The 17005-nt window shown below is 56.0% G+C and overlaps 2 protein-coding genes across 3 annotated transcripts; both read left to right on the top strand.

The window, feature by feature from the left end:
- The first annotated feature begins 222 nt into the window (after positions 1–222).
- CCN5 (cellular communication network factor 5) lies at positions 223–16114 on the top strand. Of its 2 annotated transcripts, XR_010988717.1 has the most exons (6): positions 223–542; positions 2973–3189; positions 3807–4058; positions 4224–4417; positions 4607–5635; positions 15980–16114. XR_010988717.1 is itself a non-coding variant. In XM_068149785.1 (5 exons), the coding sequence occupies exons 1-5, from the start codon at positions 483–485 to the stop codon at positions 4628–4630; spliced, it is 747 nt and encodes a 248-aa protein (XP_068005886.1). In that variant the 5' UTR covers positions 223–482; the 3' UTR covers positions 4631–8254. The 2 variants fall into 2 exon arrangements, 1 of the variants encoding a protein (XP_068005886.1); XM_068149785.1 differs by lacking the exon at positions 15980–16114 and having other exon boundaries at positions 4607–8254.
- Positions 11392–12982, top strand: LOC137446812 (P2Y purinoceptor 1-like). Its single transcript, XM_068149783.1, has one exon. The coding sequence runs from the start codon at positions 11432–11434 to the stop codon at positions 12485–12487; it is 1056 nt and encodes a 351-aa protein (XP_068005884.1). The 5' UTR covers positions 11392–11431; the 3' UTR covers positions 12488–12982.
- Positions 16115–17005: the final 891 nt, after the last annotated feature.

Raw genomic sequence — 17005 nt, 5'->3', positions numbered from 1 at the left:
CCCTTCCCTTCCCCTCCCTTCCCTTCCCTTCCCTTCCCTTCCCTTCCCTTCCCTTCCCTTCCCTTCCCTTCCCTTCCCTTCCCTTCCCTTCCCTTCCCTTCCCTTCCCTTCCCTTCCCTTCCCTTCCCCTTCCCTTCCCTTCCCCTTCCCTTCCCTTCCCTTCCCTTCCCTTCCCTTCCCTTCCCTTCCCTTCCCTTCCCTTCCCCTCGCTGTCTCGATGGACAGCACATTCTCACCTTAGCAGAGTGGGAATGGCAGCTGGAATGTGGGCTGGCAAAGAAAAGAGAGGAAAGAAAACAAAAAAGAAAATCTTGAGGCTTGTCCAAACCTACTCATGTTTATATTGGAGCCCGTGAGTGACATCAGAGCAGGGAGAGTATAAACACCAGCAGGACCTGCTCGGCGTTTTGAAACCTGCGCACACGCCGCTGCCTGCGAACTGCCCGGGGGGAGATGTGCTGAAGAGACAAGGGGAGAGCAGCATGAGGCTCCAGCTGGAGAAGCAGCTCCTCTTCCTCTCCCTTCTCTGTGTTTTCTGCAAGGTAAGAGAAATGTGGCCCTGGGGTGGCTTTCACCTTGCTCAGGGAAGGTCCCGGCTCTTGCGAAGTCCAGCGCAGGGAGGACTTGGGGTGTTAGGAGCCCGGTGGCTAACGCTGGCTGCCACGGGGCAGAGCTGCGCTTGGGAGAGAGACCTTTGCCACTAAGCGGCAGGGTCCTCATCTCCATGGACCAAAGACACCCGTGGCACGACTCCACGGAGCAGGCAGGCAGGAGTGACAGTGACACGCTCTGCCTGCTCTCCCTGTCCCTGAGGCTCTCCCCTGCGAGCGAGCAGCAGCCCGGCGGTAGCGGCTCCTGCGCACTCCTTGGTCCCTGCCCAGGCTCCCGAGGCAGGCGTCCAAGCAGCGAGCATCGGCCCCGGCATTACTCAGCTCTGCCTCTCGCCGGGATGCTCGTACAAAGCAAATACTGCCAGCAGGATTTGGGGCGTTGTACTGATTATTTGTTCAGCTCCTGAATCCTGTGTGAAAAGAGCTGCCTGTGCAGAGAACAGGGAAGGTGAAAAGTGTGGGGTGTCTCAGCTCCAAGTTCTTGTGATTGCTGCTTGGATCCCAAGGCAGAACCAGGGACATGGTGGCAGTGTCGTGCCTCTTTGACTCCTTTCCCAGAGAGCTAAGATCTCTGAGAGGAGGCACACTGTCATCTAAAGACAAGTTAATTACAAGGAGCAGAGGGAAATGGATTAATGGAGTTGGCTTGGCTAAAACATTGATTTGTAATAGCAGCCTCCTGAAAGATGAAAAATGCCCTTGGCTGCCTGAGTAAGCTGTAGCAGGGAAATTCCTCCTGACCCAGGCACTCATGAGAATCACCAAGGGTCCCTGTGCCTCCAGTCCAAACCTGGCCACCATGGCCAGTCCTTCAGTCCCTGCCATGCATCTCTCTCTGGTTTCTGTCCCACTTGCAATGCTGCTCATTGATAAAACCAGAACAAGATCCAGATTGCCTAGCACATTTTGGATGAATTTTATCTTCTGGCACTGCTCTTTCTACAGGCCCATAAATACCACCCAAACTGCTGTAAATGGGGAATGGATAGGACACCAGTACCTGCCTTCTCTAACTGGTCATGTCAGCCCTGATGTCACTGGAAGAAACTAAGAGAGAAGGAGAAGTGGTATCTGAAATGCACATGGTCCATCTGAACCTATTGATCTCTCAGTAGCCTCAGCAGAGACACCAGAGTGTGGGACCAGCACAGGGCTGAATGCTCTGGTTGCACATTTGATGAAGTGTTGCCTGTGTTGCATGTGCTGGCTGCACAGCTGGGCTGCTGGAGAGCTGCTCAGAGCTGCTGTGTGAGGCTCACGTGTGAGCACACACTGCCAGGCCAGCACAGGCAGAGCATTCACTTCCAAACCACAGAGCCAAATCTCTTGGCTTCAGGGCCCATGTACAGCAGCCCTGTCAGGTACAACATGGCAGGAGCACAAGCACTGCCAGGGTAGTTGTGCAAGCAGAAGGAGCTGTGGGTACAACACCTCCCTGCCGGGGCCAGCCGTGGTGCACAGCCCTGCCAAAGTGATTGCTCTGTCTAGCTGGGAGGGGAAATGTAGCTCCCAGTCCTCCAAACCATGTCCCTCTCAGGGCTCCTGACCCAGGCCAGGCAGAGGATGCCACACCAGGGACAGGCAAAGGCAGCTGGATCAGGGAGAATCATAAAAATTATTTCAGCTGGAAAGGACCTCTAAGATCATGGAGTCCAACCTTCAACCTAACACCTAAACCACATCCCCAGGTGCCACGTCTGCACATCTTTTGAACACCTCCAGGGACAGTGACTCCACCACCTTCCTGGGCAGCCTCTTCCAATGCCTGATGGAGCACAGCCATGAGGTTTGCTTGGCTTTAGCCCCCCCACTGCCCATGTGGTGCCCTGTTTCTTGTCAGCAATGAGAGCTATAAAGCTTGTTCAGAGCAAGCTGCTGTGCCCTCGTCACGTGCATTCAGCCCCTGCAAAGCCACGTCTCCAGCTGGACACAACCTGTTGCCTTGGTGGCTGGCATGTGGCAGACTGCTGTCTTTCCCTCCTTCCCAGCTGCTGAGAGCAGTGTGTGGCTGCCTCCAGGGCTGCCAGCCCTGTTAACTGACTGCAGCTGCATAGGATATACACCTCGCAGATCCATCCTCCTCCTATGTAGTCAGGGCAGTGCTGTGTTTAAGTTCCCATTTTACAGGGTGTTGAGTATCCTTGATCCTCCCTGGCTTTCCACAGGTACCCATCACACTGTGCCCTAAGGTGACAGTAGCTTTCCAGTCTGCTTCCTTGTATCCTCATGGATCTGCAGAGCCTCCCTCCACCAAACCCTGCCCCCACGAGTGAGAGGAGGTTGGATGGTTGTCCCAGTGGAATAACAGCCATTAGCCAGACCGCAACCTGCCTGGACTCAGTGAAGGCTTTGCCTCCGCAGGTGTGTGCCCAGCTGTGCCGCAGACCATGCTACTGCCCCTGGGTGCCGCCCCGCTGCCCCCGTGGGTCTCCCCTGGTCCTGGATGGTTGTGGCTGCTGTAAGATCTGTGCCCGGCGCCTGGGAGAACCCTGTGACTTCCTCCACGTCTGCGACCAGAGCCAGGGCCTCATCTGTGACTACAGCACAGCATCTGCGGGGACAGGAGCCACCTGCAACTGTGAGCATGGGGCTGCCCTCTGCCCCTGGGGTGCCTCCTCCCTGTCCCCAGGCAGCTCCAGCCAGGGCCCCGGGCAGTGCCAGGCACACTTCAGTGCTTTCAGGGAAGTGAAGCTCAGGAGCAGATTTTCTGAGGCTGGTGCACACAGCTTGGCGCTGGAACTTTGCTGCAGCTCCAGCCAGCTCTCATCCCATTTACCAGCTGGGGATTCAGGGTGGAGATGGACATGGAGGTGCCAGAGCTGCTGCAGTCACCCTGATGGGGCTGCCACCTGGGGGTCCTGCAGAGAAATTTCAGAGGAACTTTTTCTAGCCTCAACACCTGACCAGGCAGGGTCAGGGCTGAGGGGCAGTGTGTTTCTCACCAACTGCTGAGCTGCTGCTTGGAAAAATATAGAAGGACTGGGTGAGGAGGCAGGAAGAGGTTGGGTGAGGCACATGCTGCTGCAAACCCTTGTCTGCCCCACACAACCTCTCAGTCACTTCTCTTGCTCCCTTGTTAAAGAGCCCCTTCATACCAGCCCCTTCATCCCAGCCCCATGGCTTTCCCAAGCAGTCCCCTCTGCCATCCACCTCTTTCCGTCACTTTTTCCCTAACGGGGTCCCTGCCGTTTGCAGTCGAAGACAGCGAGGAGGGCTGTGAGGTGAACGGCCGGGTCTATAGAGACGGGGAGGTTTTCCAGCCCAGCTGCAAGCTGCAGTGCCGCTGCCTGGACGGGGGCTTCACCTGCGTCCCGCTCTGCCAGGAGGACGTCCGGCTGCCCACCCCTGACTGCCCCTACCCGCGGCGTGTGGAGATCCCAGGCAAGTGCTGCCCCGAGTGGATCTGTGAAGCCCGGGACCAGCATCTCCGCCGGGATGCCGTGGCAGGTAAGATGCAGGACATGCCTACACTGGTCTCTGGGGATGGTTCCTCCACCCCAGCTCACGAACATCACCAGGAGAAACTTCACTGCCCGGTTCTGTGCCGTGCAGGGCGCGCTGCGCAGCGCCTGCCTCCAAACACTGCTTCTCCCCTCATCTCTTTTCACCCAGCCCCCGGGGCACCATCCTCGCTGCTGCCGTACCCCTGCCAGGAGTGGAGCACAGAGTGGAGTGCCTGCTCCGTCACCTGTGGCATGGGCTTCTCCACCCGGGTCTCCAACCAGAACCGGTACTGCAGGCTGGAGACTCAGAGGCGGCTCTGCATGGCCAGACCCTGCCCGGCTCTGCCCGCAGCATTCCCAGTGGTAAGTGAGGGCCTCGGTGAAGCTGGTGCCCCTCTGGCAACTAGTGTGGCCAAGAAAGGGAAATGCCAGCCAACACAAGCCCCGGTTACCTGTGGGCACCCTATCACCCCTTCACCAGCCATGAGGTGAGCACCTCTCAGGGACACAGAAGCCATGTCCTGAAACTCACTCTCTGCTCTGCCTTCCCAGAGAGGAAGAGGAGATCGTTTGTAGCCATGCCCACCTCAGCCACATCCCACTGCCAATGCCTCATCCTAGCAAAGAGTCTGGCACTAGCCCATGGCACTGTGGTTTCAGTGGAGATGGAGGATGTGTTCCTGAGGAAAGTGAGGAAGAACTGATGGACTTCAGCTGCAGAGGAGAGTGGAAATAGAGAACAGGATCCCTGTGTCACCCAGCACCTGCCTGCTCTGTGCACTCTGCTGCCTTGGGTGGGGTTACTAGACAGCATCCCAGAATTTCCTAGGCTGAGTGAAATGGAAAATGAAGAAATTCTGCCCCAAATGTGAGCCCACTCGAGAAACCAGGAATTGGTCCTTCCCTGGATCGATGGGGCTTTAGGACAGGTGATGCTGCTCCTCCACCACATCACACATGCATTGTGGGGGGGCTGTGAGAGAAACCATCTGGAAGAGCGGATCCCCAGAGGGAACCCCCAGCCCCGGTCCGTGGGGAAGGAGCAGGCACATCGGGCTGCACGCCACAGGTCACCACCGTGCCGGGCTGAGCAGATCGACCGTGCACAGCCATCCCACGACATCCACCCCGCAATCCAGCAGCCACCTGGCTGGGCTTGGGCAGAGACATCCTCCTCGATGGCAGCTCTGATTCACCTTCCCTGCATGTCTCCAGAACAAACACGAACCCTGCCGCTCCTCCTCCCGGGCAAGGCGCTGGCGGTTTGGCCGGGCTGGGGACCTCAGCGCTGCCGACATGCCGCCCGCCGGCCAAGCAACGCCCGCCGGGGAGCCGGGAAACGGAGGAAAGGAAGCGCAAAGACGAGCCGGGCCGGCTCCCGACGGGCTGGAGCTGCTCCAGCGCTGTCGGCTCGGCAGAGCTCTTCCAGCTCCGCCTTTACTTCCTCGCAGCGATGAGAAAAATCCTGAAAAACGAGACCCGGATGCCCTCTAACGGCCTGGCACACGGCGGCGTGGACCCGCATCCCGCGGCGGGGCAAGGACCACGGGCAAGGAGCAGCGGTTTGGATGACGTGTGCAGGTGAGGGACAGTTCAGGTGTGCCTTTGTGGAACAGCAAATAAAGATGTGCCCCCTCGAGGTGTGAAGCTTGCCTGGGTCCGTGGGAGCCCTGGGGAGCCCTGATGCTCACGGGCAGCTTGGCTGCTGCAGGAAGGGCCTGACCCAGGACAGGGTGCTTGGAGGCTTCTCCATTCAGGCTGCTTAGAGGTATCAAAGAAAAAAAAATGGGGGAAAAAAAAAAGCACTGAAAACCATGATTACAGCATGTTATACATCACAGAATATTATATCCTGGATTAAGTGCTGCCCCTTCACTTTTACCCAGCTCTAAGCTCCATCTGCTCTGCTGTTGGGGCTGACCCTGGCCATAGAGGTGCCCAGGCTGTGCAGGACAGCATGGCATGGCACTGGCTGCAATACTGCTGGGTCTGCAGCCCCACAGACCAGGCTCTTCTCAGCCTCCCAAAAACCAAAGCCCAAATTCTCCCCCTGTAACTCATCCCTCCTCCCACCACTCCCCCACCTACTCCACCCACCCCAGACCAGGATTTCCCCAGCATCATTTCATCACCATCACCAGCTGACTGTCGTCCTGATCCAGGACAACACAATACTGGGTCAGATTTAGGGGTGCAGGAGCACCTTGCCAGGTGCATTTGGGGGTGCAATCCCCTCTCCTGCTCTGGGCAAAACCTTCTGACAAGCAGCAGAGAAGGCAGCAGGGCCTGTTCCCCCAGCCCCTGTGAGGACTGAAGAGAAAATGAAAGCCAAGGATGTTTTTCAGCTATCTGTTGGAAAAAGAATAATAAATCTCACTTAGGTTCTCCTGCTCCTCTAACTCTGCCTTAATGAGGACACATATGGAGTACTGGGTCCAGTTCTGGGGTCCCCAGTGCAAGAGAGACAGGGAACTACTGAAAAGAGTACAGTGAAGGCTACAAACATGCTTAAGAGCCTGGAGCATCTGTGTGAGGAGGAAAGGCTGAGAGGCGTGGGGCTGCTGAGCCTGGAGAAGATCAGCCTGAGAGGGGATCTGATCAATGCTCAAGGGTGGGGGGCAAGAGGATGGGGCCAGACTTTTCTCAGTAGTGTTCAGTGACAGGACAAGAGGCAATGGGCACACACTGGAACCCAGGAACTGGAACCCATCTGAACAGAAGGAGAAAATTCTTTGGTGTGAAGGTGCTGGAGCCCTAGAGCAGGTTGCCCAGAGGGGTTGTGGAGTCTCCTTCTCTGGAGAGATTCCAAACCCACCTGGACAATTGCGATCCCAGGCGAACTGCTGTGGCTGACCCTGCCTTAGCAGGGGTGTTGGACTGGATGATCCCCAGAGGTCCCTTCCAGCCTCCACCATGCTGGGATTCTGTGATTCACACTGCTCATGCAGTAAAGCATTGCTTACAAAGAGAATTATTTAGTGTGATCATCTGGTGCTCTGCCTGAGCACAAATCGTTAGTGCAGCTTGATATGGGGGATGTGGCAAACCTCTGGCAGGCAGCACAGCATGGGATGAACGTGGCCCCATCTGCAGCTCATGTTGGCTTTTTTACCTCTGCAATGGCCATGCCAAAAAAAGGGGATGACATGAGGCTCATGTAGACTTTCAGAGCCCTGTGACAGGGGTAAGACATGCTCCAAGTACTGAAAATCCTGCTTTTAAGCTGCTTGTTTGAGCTGCTTGGGTGAGCTGCTGCTAAGGAGTGGTGCTGGGGCTCTTATTCTTCCCAAGCCACCTCTGGGTAATGGTTAAAAAAACCCAACCCAAACCAAAAAGCAACCCAAAGGCCACTTTGAAAACAACAACCTGCAATTCTCACCTCAAACAAGAGATGACTCAACACACCCCTGCTATAATTTCCTCCTTTTTGGTTTTCTTTCCTCCCCTGTGAAATGTCATTGCTCCCTGATTCACTGTGCAGAAGGCATCTAAATAATAAATTAATGAAGCCAAATAAATCAAAGAATAAAAGGGAAATCAGCTCTTGCCATCTGATTGCCAGCCTCACCACGATGTTTTGCTGCTCTCCCTGAAGCTCTGCTGCCCTGGAAACCTGGGGTTGAGCGAGGAACGTGTTTATTACAGCGTCTGGGCTTTGCCTTCTCTTGTGGGGCAGCAGATGAACAGCCTGCTCTCTGCAGAGGATTCTGGGCACCTGTAAAGAGCACAACACCCCCAACCCAGAAGACAACTCAGCCCTGTCCTCACGGCACGCTGGCACAGCTGCACGCACGCACACGTGGCACGTGGTTTGACAGCCCTTTTGCCAGAGCAGTGGTGAGCAACAGATCACAGCTCGTTGCAGTGTGACCACACACAGCAGCTGATGGAGGAGCTGTGGTGATCCAGGAGCACACAACATGCACCCAATTTATTATTCCCCCCAAGCTGTTCCCATGATTGATGATTTGTAAAAGCAGGGAGTTGTCTGGGAAAGGGCTGGAGGAGCCTCTCATCACAGCTAAATGTCTTCAAATGGTTGGGTTTATTTCTACAGTCCTGGCACTTGGTGCCATGGTTTAGTAGTCAGGAGGTCTGGGGTGACAGGTTGGACTTGCTGGTCTTTGAGGTCTTTTCCAACCTTATTGATTCTATAATTCTATGATTCAAATACAGCCCTGAGCACAAGAGCAATGCTCAGGAAAAATGTAGATCAAGGCTCTTTCTCTTTTTTTTCCCCCTGTTAAAAAAGAGCCTTGAATTGGCTGCCTGAAAGCCCATCACAGAGGTTATGTGCTTGCTGCCTGCAGGAGCTCTCCCAACCCTGAGTCCTTGCACTGCCCTGGATGTGCTGACAGCAGCATTGCTGCCACGTGCCAGAGCTGGGCACCAGAGGGGAGCAGCCCAACATAGGCTGTTTGGGCAGTAGCACCTCTATTGCAAGGGAAATCAGGGGTCAGGCAGTAGCACCCCTATTGCAAGGGAAATCAGGGGTCAGGGGAACATCTTAAACACACATGAGAGAGGAGCTGTGCTGCTGTGTTGTGCCTCCACCTGCTCCAGGGAGGAAGCGGTGATGGGGGGACAAGGCTGCAGCTGGGCACAGGCAGTGCTCCCCCTGCCTGGCCCTTCTCCTCTCTTCCCATGGCATTCCCTTCATTTTGGGAATGGAGGGAGTTTTGCCTACACTGCTGAGAGCGGTTTGAAGGACATTGAGACACCTGAACATGTCCAGAGAAGGGCAACGAGGCTGGGGAGAGGCTGCAAGCACAGCCCTGTGAGGAGAGGCTGAGGGAGCTGGGGTTGTTTAGCCTGGAGAAGAGGAGGTTCAGGGGAGACCTTATTGCTCTCTACAGCTACCTGAAGGGAGGTTGTAGCCAGGAGGGGGTTGGTCTCTTCTCCCAGGCAACCAGCACCAGAACAAGAGGACACAATCTGAAACTGCGCCAGGGGAAGTTTAGGCTGGAGGTGAGGAGAAAGTTCTTCACTGAGAGAGTTGTTGGCCCTTGGAATGTGCTGCCCAGGGAGGTGGTGGAGTCACCATCCCTGGAGGTGTTCAAGAGGGGATTGGCTGTGGCACTTGGTGCCATGGTTTAGTAGTCATAAGGTCTGTGGTGACAGGTTGGGTTTGATGATCTTTGAGGTCTTTTCCAACCTTATTGATTCTATGCTACAGCAGTCCTCCTGGCCAGCTGTGGCCTCTGCCTGAGTTTCCCCACTGGCTGCTGCTGTGGGACATCTCATGTTCCACTCATCTCACTGCATTTCTGCACCTCTATAAAATTGCTCTGCAAGTGCCACCCCAACATCCAGCTGCAGCAGCAGCTGGAAAGCATGGAGGTAAAGGAGGCAGGCACAGGGCAGGATGGAGGACTGCTTTCCTGAGGGGGGAACACCCATGGACCCCCTCTTCAGCTGCTGCTTTCTCTGGGAACACAAACTCACCAGAGCAAGCCTCAGAAAAGCCCTGTCCTCACCCCATGGCAACAGCTATTGAGCTTCACATCTCTGAGCACAACTGTGGGAGCCTGATGTTATCACGTAGGCAGGAAATGACACAGTCCTTGGTGTTATCTGCTCCAGCAGGCACTTTTTGGAGTCAGCACGCTGATGCTCACACCACCACCACCACCCCGTGTCTCAGGCTTCCCTGTGCTGGCCCTGACCTGCCATGCTTGAGCAGAAGCCAGCAGAGACGTCCAGCTGCTCCCCAGGAGGGAAGGGCTATCAGGAGTGAACTGGGGGTGTTTAGCCTGGAGAAGAGGAGGCTCAGGGGAGACCTCTTGCTCTACAGCTCCCTGAAGGGAGGTTGTAGCCAGGTGGGGGTTGGTCTCTTCTCCCAGGCAACCAGCACCAGAACAAGAGGACACAGTCTCAAGGGTGTGCAAGGGGAAGTTTAGGCTTGATCTTAGAAAGAAGTTCTTCACAGAAAGAGAGATGGCCTATTGTAATGTGCTGCCCAGGGAGGTGGTGGGGTCCACGTCTCTGAAGGTGTTTAAGAAGAGCCTGGATGAGGCACTTAGTGCCTAGTTGATGAGATAGGATTAGGTGATCGGTTGGACTTGATGATCATGAAGGTCTTTTCCAACTTGGCTGATTCTGTGATTCTGAGTTAAAACATTTGAAAGGACAGCTTGGCAGGACTCAGCCCCTCCTTCCCCGCAGGCAGGTATCAGCCACTTCCCACCTGCTGCCCTAGACGAAGTTCCGGGAGAGCAGGTGGCCCTGGTCCTTCCTGGACCCAGCCCTTCACCTGAAACTGTTTTGCAAAGGTCATTTCCTTGAGGCTTTCCAGGGCAAACCTTCCTTCTGACTGCTGCTCTGTCTGCTCCTGGGTCAGAGGCAAAGCTGTTTCTGGTGTCCTTTGAGCAGTAGCAGCTGCTCAGCACTGCACACAGGGGCTGGCTTCCTTTGTGGGTCCTCTCTGGGGCTGCTGGGTTTAGCTCTTGCCCCAGCCTCTCAGTATCTGGGTGACATTCACAGCAACAGGGATGGCAGGAGAAGGAGGTCACAGCTTCAGCTTGCCTCTCACTGCCTCCCTCAATGGGTCAAAACTGCTCAGAATGGGGGTGGGGGAGGACTTTCATACATGGGGTGGGGTGTAGCAGTAGGCAGCAAGAGCAGGTTTGGTGCTGTGTGCTGTAGGCAAGGTGCAGTGGATCGGCAGGGGCTGGGGCTTGCTGCTGCCTGCACTGGGGACCGGCACTGGCCCAGTTCTGCCTGCTGGCACTGCCCATGCCGCAGGGAAAGCTGCCACCTTACCCCAGCTCCTGGCATCTCTGGATGGACAGCATGGTCTGAGCAGCAGGGGCAGCAGAAAGGCCATCAGGAGTGGAAGTGAAGGGGGCTCATGGGGTGCAGGCTTCCAGCCCCTGGTCTGGAGGGATGAGGGAGCCTCACCCTGAGTGAGACAGAACAGAAGCAGGCTGAAAGCTTTGGCCCTCATCCTCAGACATCTCCCACCCGCTCCAAGGCAGAGCCCCTCTCCCACCTCCCTGCTCTCCCCAGGCACACACAAAGCAACCAAGGGCCTGCAGGGCTCTGGTTCCCGCCTCAAAATATCTCAAGTGGGCTGGAACAAGCGCTGAGGGAGTAGCGGAAGAACCAGACTGCGAGGCTCTGCTTGCAGCAGCCTCACCACATCCTCCCATTGTTCCGGACAAAGCTCTGCACCCTAAACCCCATCAGAAGAGGGGAGGTGAAGGCAGCCGCAGCCTGTGCTAGGGAACGCAGTAGTGCCAGCTCTGGGCGTGGTGCTGCCAGCGCCACCCCACCCCTGGCACCGCTTCACCAGCCACCGGCACTTCAAGGTCTACCACGACCAGCAGCAGCCTAGGAACAGCCAGCCAGCTGCAGGCAGGGCTGCCACGGTGCCCCATGGCCACGGAGGCTCTGGCCCCACAGCCTGGAAACAGCAGCGGGCCCCCGTGCTCTGTGGACGCCGCCTTTGCCCAGCGCTTCTTGCCCACCGTCTACCTGGTGGTGATCCCCGTGGGGCTGCTGGGGAACATGCTGGGGCTGTACCACCTCTGCCTCGGCACTCGGCGTGGCGCCCGCCACCCCCTGGGGCTGCTGGTGGGCAACCTGGGCCTGGCCGACCTGCTGTACGTCAGCACTCTGCCCTTCCTCGTCAGCTACTACCTGCGGGACCGAGTGTGGCTCTTTGGGCACAGCTGGTGCCGGCTCACCCGGGGCCTTTTCCACCTCAACCTCTACGCCAGCATCGCCTTCCTCACCTGCATCAGCGTCCAGCGTTACCTGGGCATCGTGCACCCGCTGAGGGCGCGGGGCAGGTGCCAGGCGGTCACCTCCTCGGCGTGGCTCAGCGGCGTGCTCTGGCTGTGGGTGGTGGTGCAGGTAGCTCCAGACTTTGCCTTCAGCAAGATGGATGCCGAGGGGACGCGGTGCCACGACACGACGGAAGCCGAGAGCCTGGGCCTTTACCTGCCGTACACCATGGCTGTCACCATCACTGGCTTCACCATCCCCTTCCTCCTCATCCTCGGGTGCTACTGCCACGTGGTGGTGGTGCTCTGCAGGAACAACACCGTGGACATCGGCCTCAGGAGGAGAAGCATCAGATTGGTGATTCTTGTCATGGTCCTCTTCTCTGTCTGCTTCCTCCCCTACCACATCTTCAGAAACCTCAACTTGTTGTCTCGGGGCTGGCATCTGCAGGGGTCCTGCACACAGGCTTCCAAGAACATCTACATCTCCTACCAGGTGACCCGGGGCCTGGCCAGCTTCAACAGTGCCCTCAACCCCCTGCTCTACCTGGCGACCGTCGAGGACTGCGTGTCGTGTATGAGGACCATCCGTGAAACAGCCAGCCAGAGCCTTGGGTCCTCCTTCAGGAGGAAAACCTCTCACCAGGGGGATGAGAAGAAGATGACCATCATTATTCACGAGGAAGAGGCTTCTGAGGAGCTCTGAGGTACCCAAAGGCTGCACCACCTCTCAGTTTGTGCTTGGCCCCTTCTCGGGAGCAGCCCCCTCCACCTTGATGCCTGGTTTGCAGAGAGATGGTGACTGCAGCACCACTGGCTCCACTCCCACACAAGGGATAGACAAAAACATCAGGAGCCAACTGGGACTGACTTTTAGAACAAACCTACTCAACCCAACCCTTTTGCTTCCAGAATGCCTGAAGGTGGAAAGAGAAGAGCACTGCCTTTACTCCAGTCCTGAAGCGTTTCCCAGTCCAGCCTCCAGGGCAGTGGTCGGAGCTGGTTAACATCTCCCAGGCTCTCTGGCTGCTCGTGGAGCTCCTCAGGGAGTGAGGGATGGGGATGAATGATGCCTTGTCCCCACCACTGCATCTCCTCTCCCCCACTGGATATGTGTTCAAGACAGGATTCCCTCTTTCTGCTAAGGATGGAGCATCAGTAATGAACTACCTGTGCAGGGAAGGGGAAGTGCTGTGGAAATGGAAACGCCCCCCCCCCCCCCCCCCCCCCCCCCAGAATACCAGGTTTAAACAGGTGACTAAGCTGTGCCAGTTCCTGGGTTAGCTGCTCCCAGATGCCTGAGCTGCTGCAGGATATGTGCCCACCTCTGCAGAAGGGGAAAAAAAAACAGGCTATCAGCATTACTCACTCACTTTGGGAAGAGCATGCAGCAGACAACACCAGACTGGCATTGCAGAACTCCTGGAGGCTGCTGGTTGTTGGGTTTCTTTGCCAGGCATTCAAATAACTGCAGTAGCCTGAACCACTGCTGTCAGCAGGCAAATCCCAGGAGGGTTCTGAGATCTTCAGGTGGGTGGTTGCCTCTTACTCTTGCATCCAGCCTTGTGAGGGGATTAGACTCATCTGTTAACAATCAGACACACAAAAGAAGAGAAGCAATGCTGGTCTGAAGGCAGTGAAGGCAAGACGTGATGCTGAGGGTAGTCCATCGGTGGTCTTTGGTGGGGGGCTGTGGGGATCTCTGCTTGGGGGTGGGGATGAGGGAAGGGGGTGGGGAGCAGAAGCTCTCATGCAGCATTTTGGGTTTTGCTCTTGGCATTCCCTGCCACGAGCAGCTTGAATGTTTCAGTCTTTGTGGAAGGAGTGATGTGATTTGCATCAGCAGACCTCGCAGCTCCGCTGGAGGAAGAGAACTCTTGAGTTCAAATCGGCTCGTTCTGGGAAAGTGCTGACCCACAGCCGTTGTGCTCTTTGGACCAGAGCCCAGTCCTTATCACAGTCATTTGTCCTTGCATGGACCCACCTCTGCTGCTGCTCAGAGGGAACCACCGCTGTCTTCGGATGGAGTTAATATGTTTAAAGTGTGAATAAACACCAAATGCTTTAAGTCGGGAGCTGCCTGGCTTCTTTGAGAGCTTCGCAGGAGCGCAGGGGCCAGCTGGCCTGCGGGGCTGCAGCAAGGGCCCGCCGCTGCCGGCCGCTGGGACAAGTTTCCCAGGGCTCTGCAGACGGGGAACTGCCAGGCGAGCCTGGGCGGTGAGACTGCAGGCACCCAGCCAAGAGCAGTGCTGGGCCAGGCAGGCTCTGAGGTAGGTCCCCAGAGTCTGCTCAGCACCAGGCAGAGGTCCAGAGAAACCCTGAAACTTTCAGCTCCCACCTCACCCAGAGGAAGCCAGAAGGCAAAGCTTAAACTCCCAGACGAGTTGTTGGTCTGTCTCTGCAGTAGGTGAAATCTCTGGGGCATTAGGAGCAGGTCTGGCCTCAGCTGCTCACACACACTCCTCAGATCTGGGTTTCTCCAGAGCTCCTCCTCATTTCCTGAAGGATCCCCAGGCATCCACAAGCTGCCCAGACCTTTATGCTCACACATGGATCCCATCCAAGATGCTGCAGCTCCCCACAGAAGCACCCTCGGCTCCCCACAGCCCTCGGGATCTGCAGCACCCCATCACTTGCACCCACTTGGTGAGTGATGGATTGAAGTGAGGCATCCCTGTCCCCCGGGGAGGCAGCACTGTGTGGGAAGTGCCAGCAACCTCTGTTCTCACCCCTGCATCGCTGTGCCCACCTCTGTCTCCTCCAGTGCCCCCTCACATCACTGTTAATGGTGATTTAAAGATCTGTATCCCGAGAAGCACCTCGCAGCCCCAGGGATGGCTGCAGCCATAAATCTGCTCATTTTTCACTGTCCTGCAGCTGTCAAATCAGCAAAAGCCATTAAGGATCTGTGTACTGGGCTGATGCCCCTGAGATATTGGGGTGGCATTTGGTTTTTTTTAAGCTCTTGCCTTGCAGTCCTTTTGCTCCTCAGATAATGCTGTGAATGGAAGGGCTGAGCTCCTTCCCTTTATTAGCTGGGTGAGTAATTAAGGGCCAGCTGCTGGCACGTGAGCCATGAGGTGGTGAAGCAGCAAAGTTGGCAAGGGGTTTGGAATGCAAGCCCTATGAAGAGAAGCTGAGGGAGCTGGGGTTGCTTAGCCTGGAGAAGAGGAGGCTCAGGGGAGACCTTCTTGCTCTCTACAGCTACCTGAAGGGAGGTTGTAGACAGGCAGGGGTTGGTCTCTTCTCCCAGGCAATCTGCACCAGAACAAGAGGACACAGTCTCAAGCTGCACCAGGGGAGGTTCAGACTGGAAGTTAGGAAGAAATTCTTCACAGAGAGAGAGATTGGCCATTGGAATGTGCTGCATGAGGAGGTGGTGGAGTCACCGTCCCTGAAGGTGTTCAAGAGGGGATTGGACGTGGCACTTGGTGCCATGGTTTAGTAGTTATGAGGTCTTGGGTGACAGGCTGGACTTGATGATCTTTGAGGTGTTTTCCAACCTTATTGATTCTATGATTCTAAGGCAAAGAGCAGTCACTGCCTCTGTGGGACAATGTTGGTGCATGGCCACTACTGAGGATCTGCCCAAAACCTGTGGGCACTGCTGACCCCCTCCAAACCTCCTCAGTGCTCTTTTATACCCTGGGACAGGAGAGGCGGGATTGTCCTTGAAGTAACCAGCATGGGAATACTCATGGCATGGGGAGAGGAGGATGTAAGGCATCATTTGGCAGTGGGTGAGGGGACAGGGAAGGTGGGAACTGCCATATTCCCCATTTCCAGCTGTCAGTAGGACCATGCACAAGTGTTTGCTGCTGGCAGGAGAGTGGTCAGTGCCCACCAGAGCTCCTGTGCTGCGGCTGCATCCTGAGCCAAGCATCAGCCTTGATTCCTGGCTGGCACAAACACAGGCAGAAGACCTGAGTAGAAGACCTTCAGTAGTGTCTGAGTCAGCATCCACCTACTCAGGGGAAGGTTTTGAGTGAGCTCCTTTCCCCTTTTACACAAGCTGCACATCATCATGGGCTGAGGTGGCTCTGTAGGAAGGAATAAATTCATTTCACCTCATTTGGGCTCCTAGCTTATGATGATCTGAATGTTCCTCTTCCCCTCCCTTGGCTATCTGTTGCTGGAATTGAAGATGCCTAAAACCAGAGGAGAAGGATCCCACCTGTACTGTCTGCTTTTCCCACAGACTCTCTGGCACAGCAAAGCGGAGCGAGGAACTCGTCTGCAAATCCAACCTCGGCGCAGACTTCTAACTCCCTTACTCAGATTCGACCCAGCCAACAAACCAAACATGGTGGGAACTCTCCTGCTGACATTAATGGGACTGGGATCAAGCCTGGAAAATTGGCAGCATTCCTTGCTTCATTAAATAAACCCCTCGTGGTAGAGGATTTGTAGCAAACACAGTGGAGATCCGTTGCGATAAAGGGAGCTTCTGAGCTGACAGCTCTGGGAAGCCACTCGGGCAGCAACAGGCACAGGGACAGACACACAGATGCACAGCCACCTTCTTTCCCTAAAATGCAGAACTGTTTTTCCTGGCATGCAAAATGCTCTGCGAGAAGAAAATGCCAGTGTCAGCAGCAGCTAAAGGGAGAGGGCTCGAGGGCTTCCTTCTTTGTTTCACCTTGCACAGGTCTCGAAAAGTAGGGTGTGTTGCCAGGGTCTTTGTGCTTCCAGAGGCCCCCAGCAAAGCAGCAGGGAGCAGGAGCGAGCTGGGAGCGCTGCAGGAGCTGCAGAGACTCTCTGAGTTCAGCAAAGTCATTGCCGGGCCCTGTTTAGCAGCTGCTGGCTGCAGAGGTACAAGAAATTAACCCACTGGAGCAGGAGGACTTGCCCCCTGTTGGTGCACACAGGGTGCAGGGTGGGTGATACACAGCCTGAAACAAGGCTCTGGATGAGCTGCCCACCCCACTCTGGGGGGTTAGCATGGCCAATACAGCTCTGCTTGCTAAGCAAGAGTGGGTTAAAAACATGGATTTAGGCATTTGTCACCTTGACAGAGATTTACACAGCCTGGGAGAGTGGAAGCTGCTGCTTGCACAGCGGCTGGGGGTGCTGGGGACATCACTGTGGGACTGAGACTGTGCAAAGGGTCAAAAGCCCAATCCAGCCCTGGGACACTGCACCCCGGGGTCCCTACCATGCAGATGTGGCATCTCCACAGCGCTAGAGCCCCCATGCCCAGGCTGTGACCAGCATGCAATGTGAG

This window comes from Melanerpes formicivorus, unplaced genomic scaffold (genome assembly GCF_026170545.1).
Source record: "Melanerpes formicivorus ecotype bairdi unplaced genomic scaffold, bMelFor1.0.p_v2 SCAF_19, whole genome shotgun sequence".
Lineage (NCBI taxonomy): Eukaryota > Metazoa > Chordata > Aves > Piciformes > Picidae > Melanerpes > Melanerpes formicivorus.
Note: the sequence above shows the minus strand (reverse complement) of the source record. Positions and strands in the feature narration are given on the sequence as shown.

Bases quoted from the DNA above. Each gene is read 5' to 3' on its own strand.
- CCN5 (XM_068149785.1), top strand. From the start codon at position 483: ATGAGGCTCCAGCTGGAGAAGCAGCTCCTCTTCCTCTCCCTTCTCTGT. The intron at 543-2,972 runs GTAAGAGAAATG...TTGCCTCCGCAG, and splicing joins TTCTCTGTGTTTTCTGCAAG to GTGTGTGCCCAGCTGTGCCG. The intron at 3,190-3,806 runs GTGAGCATGGGG...TGCCGTTTGCAG, and splicing joins GACAGGAGCCACCTGCAACT to TCGAAGACAGCGAGGAGGGC.
- LOC137446812 (XM_068149783.1), top strand. From the start codon at position 11,432: ATGGCCACGGAGGCTCTGGCCCCACAGCCTGGAAACAGCAGCGGGCCC.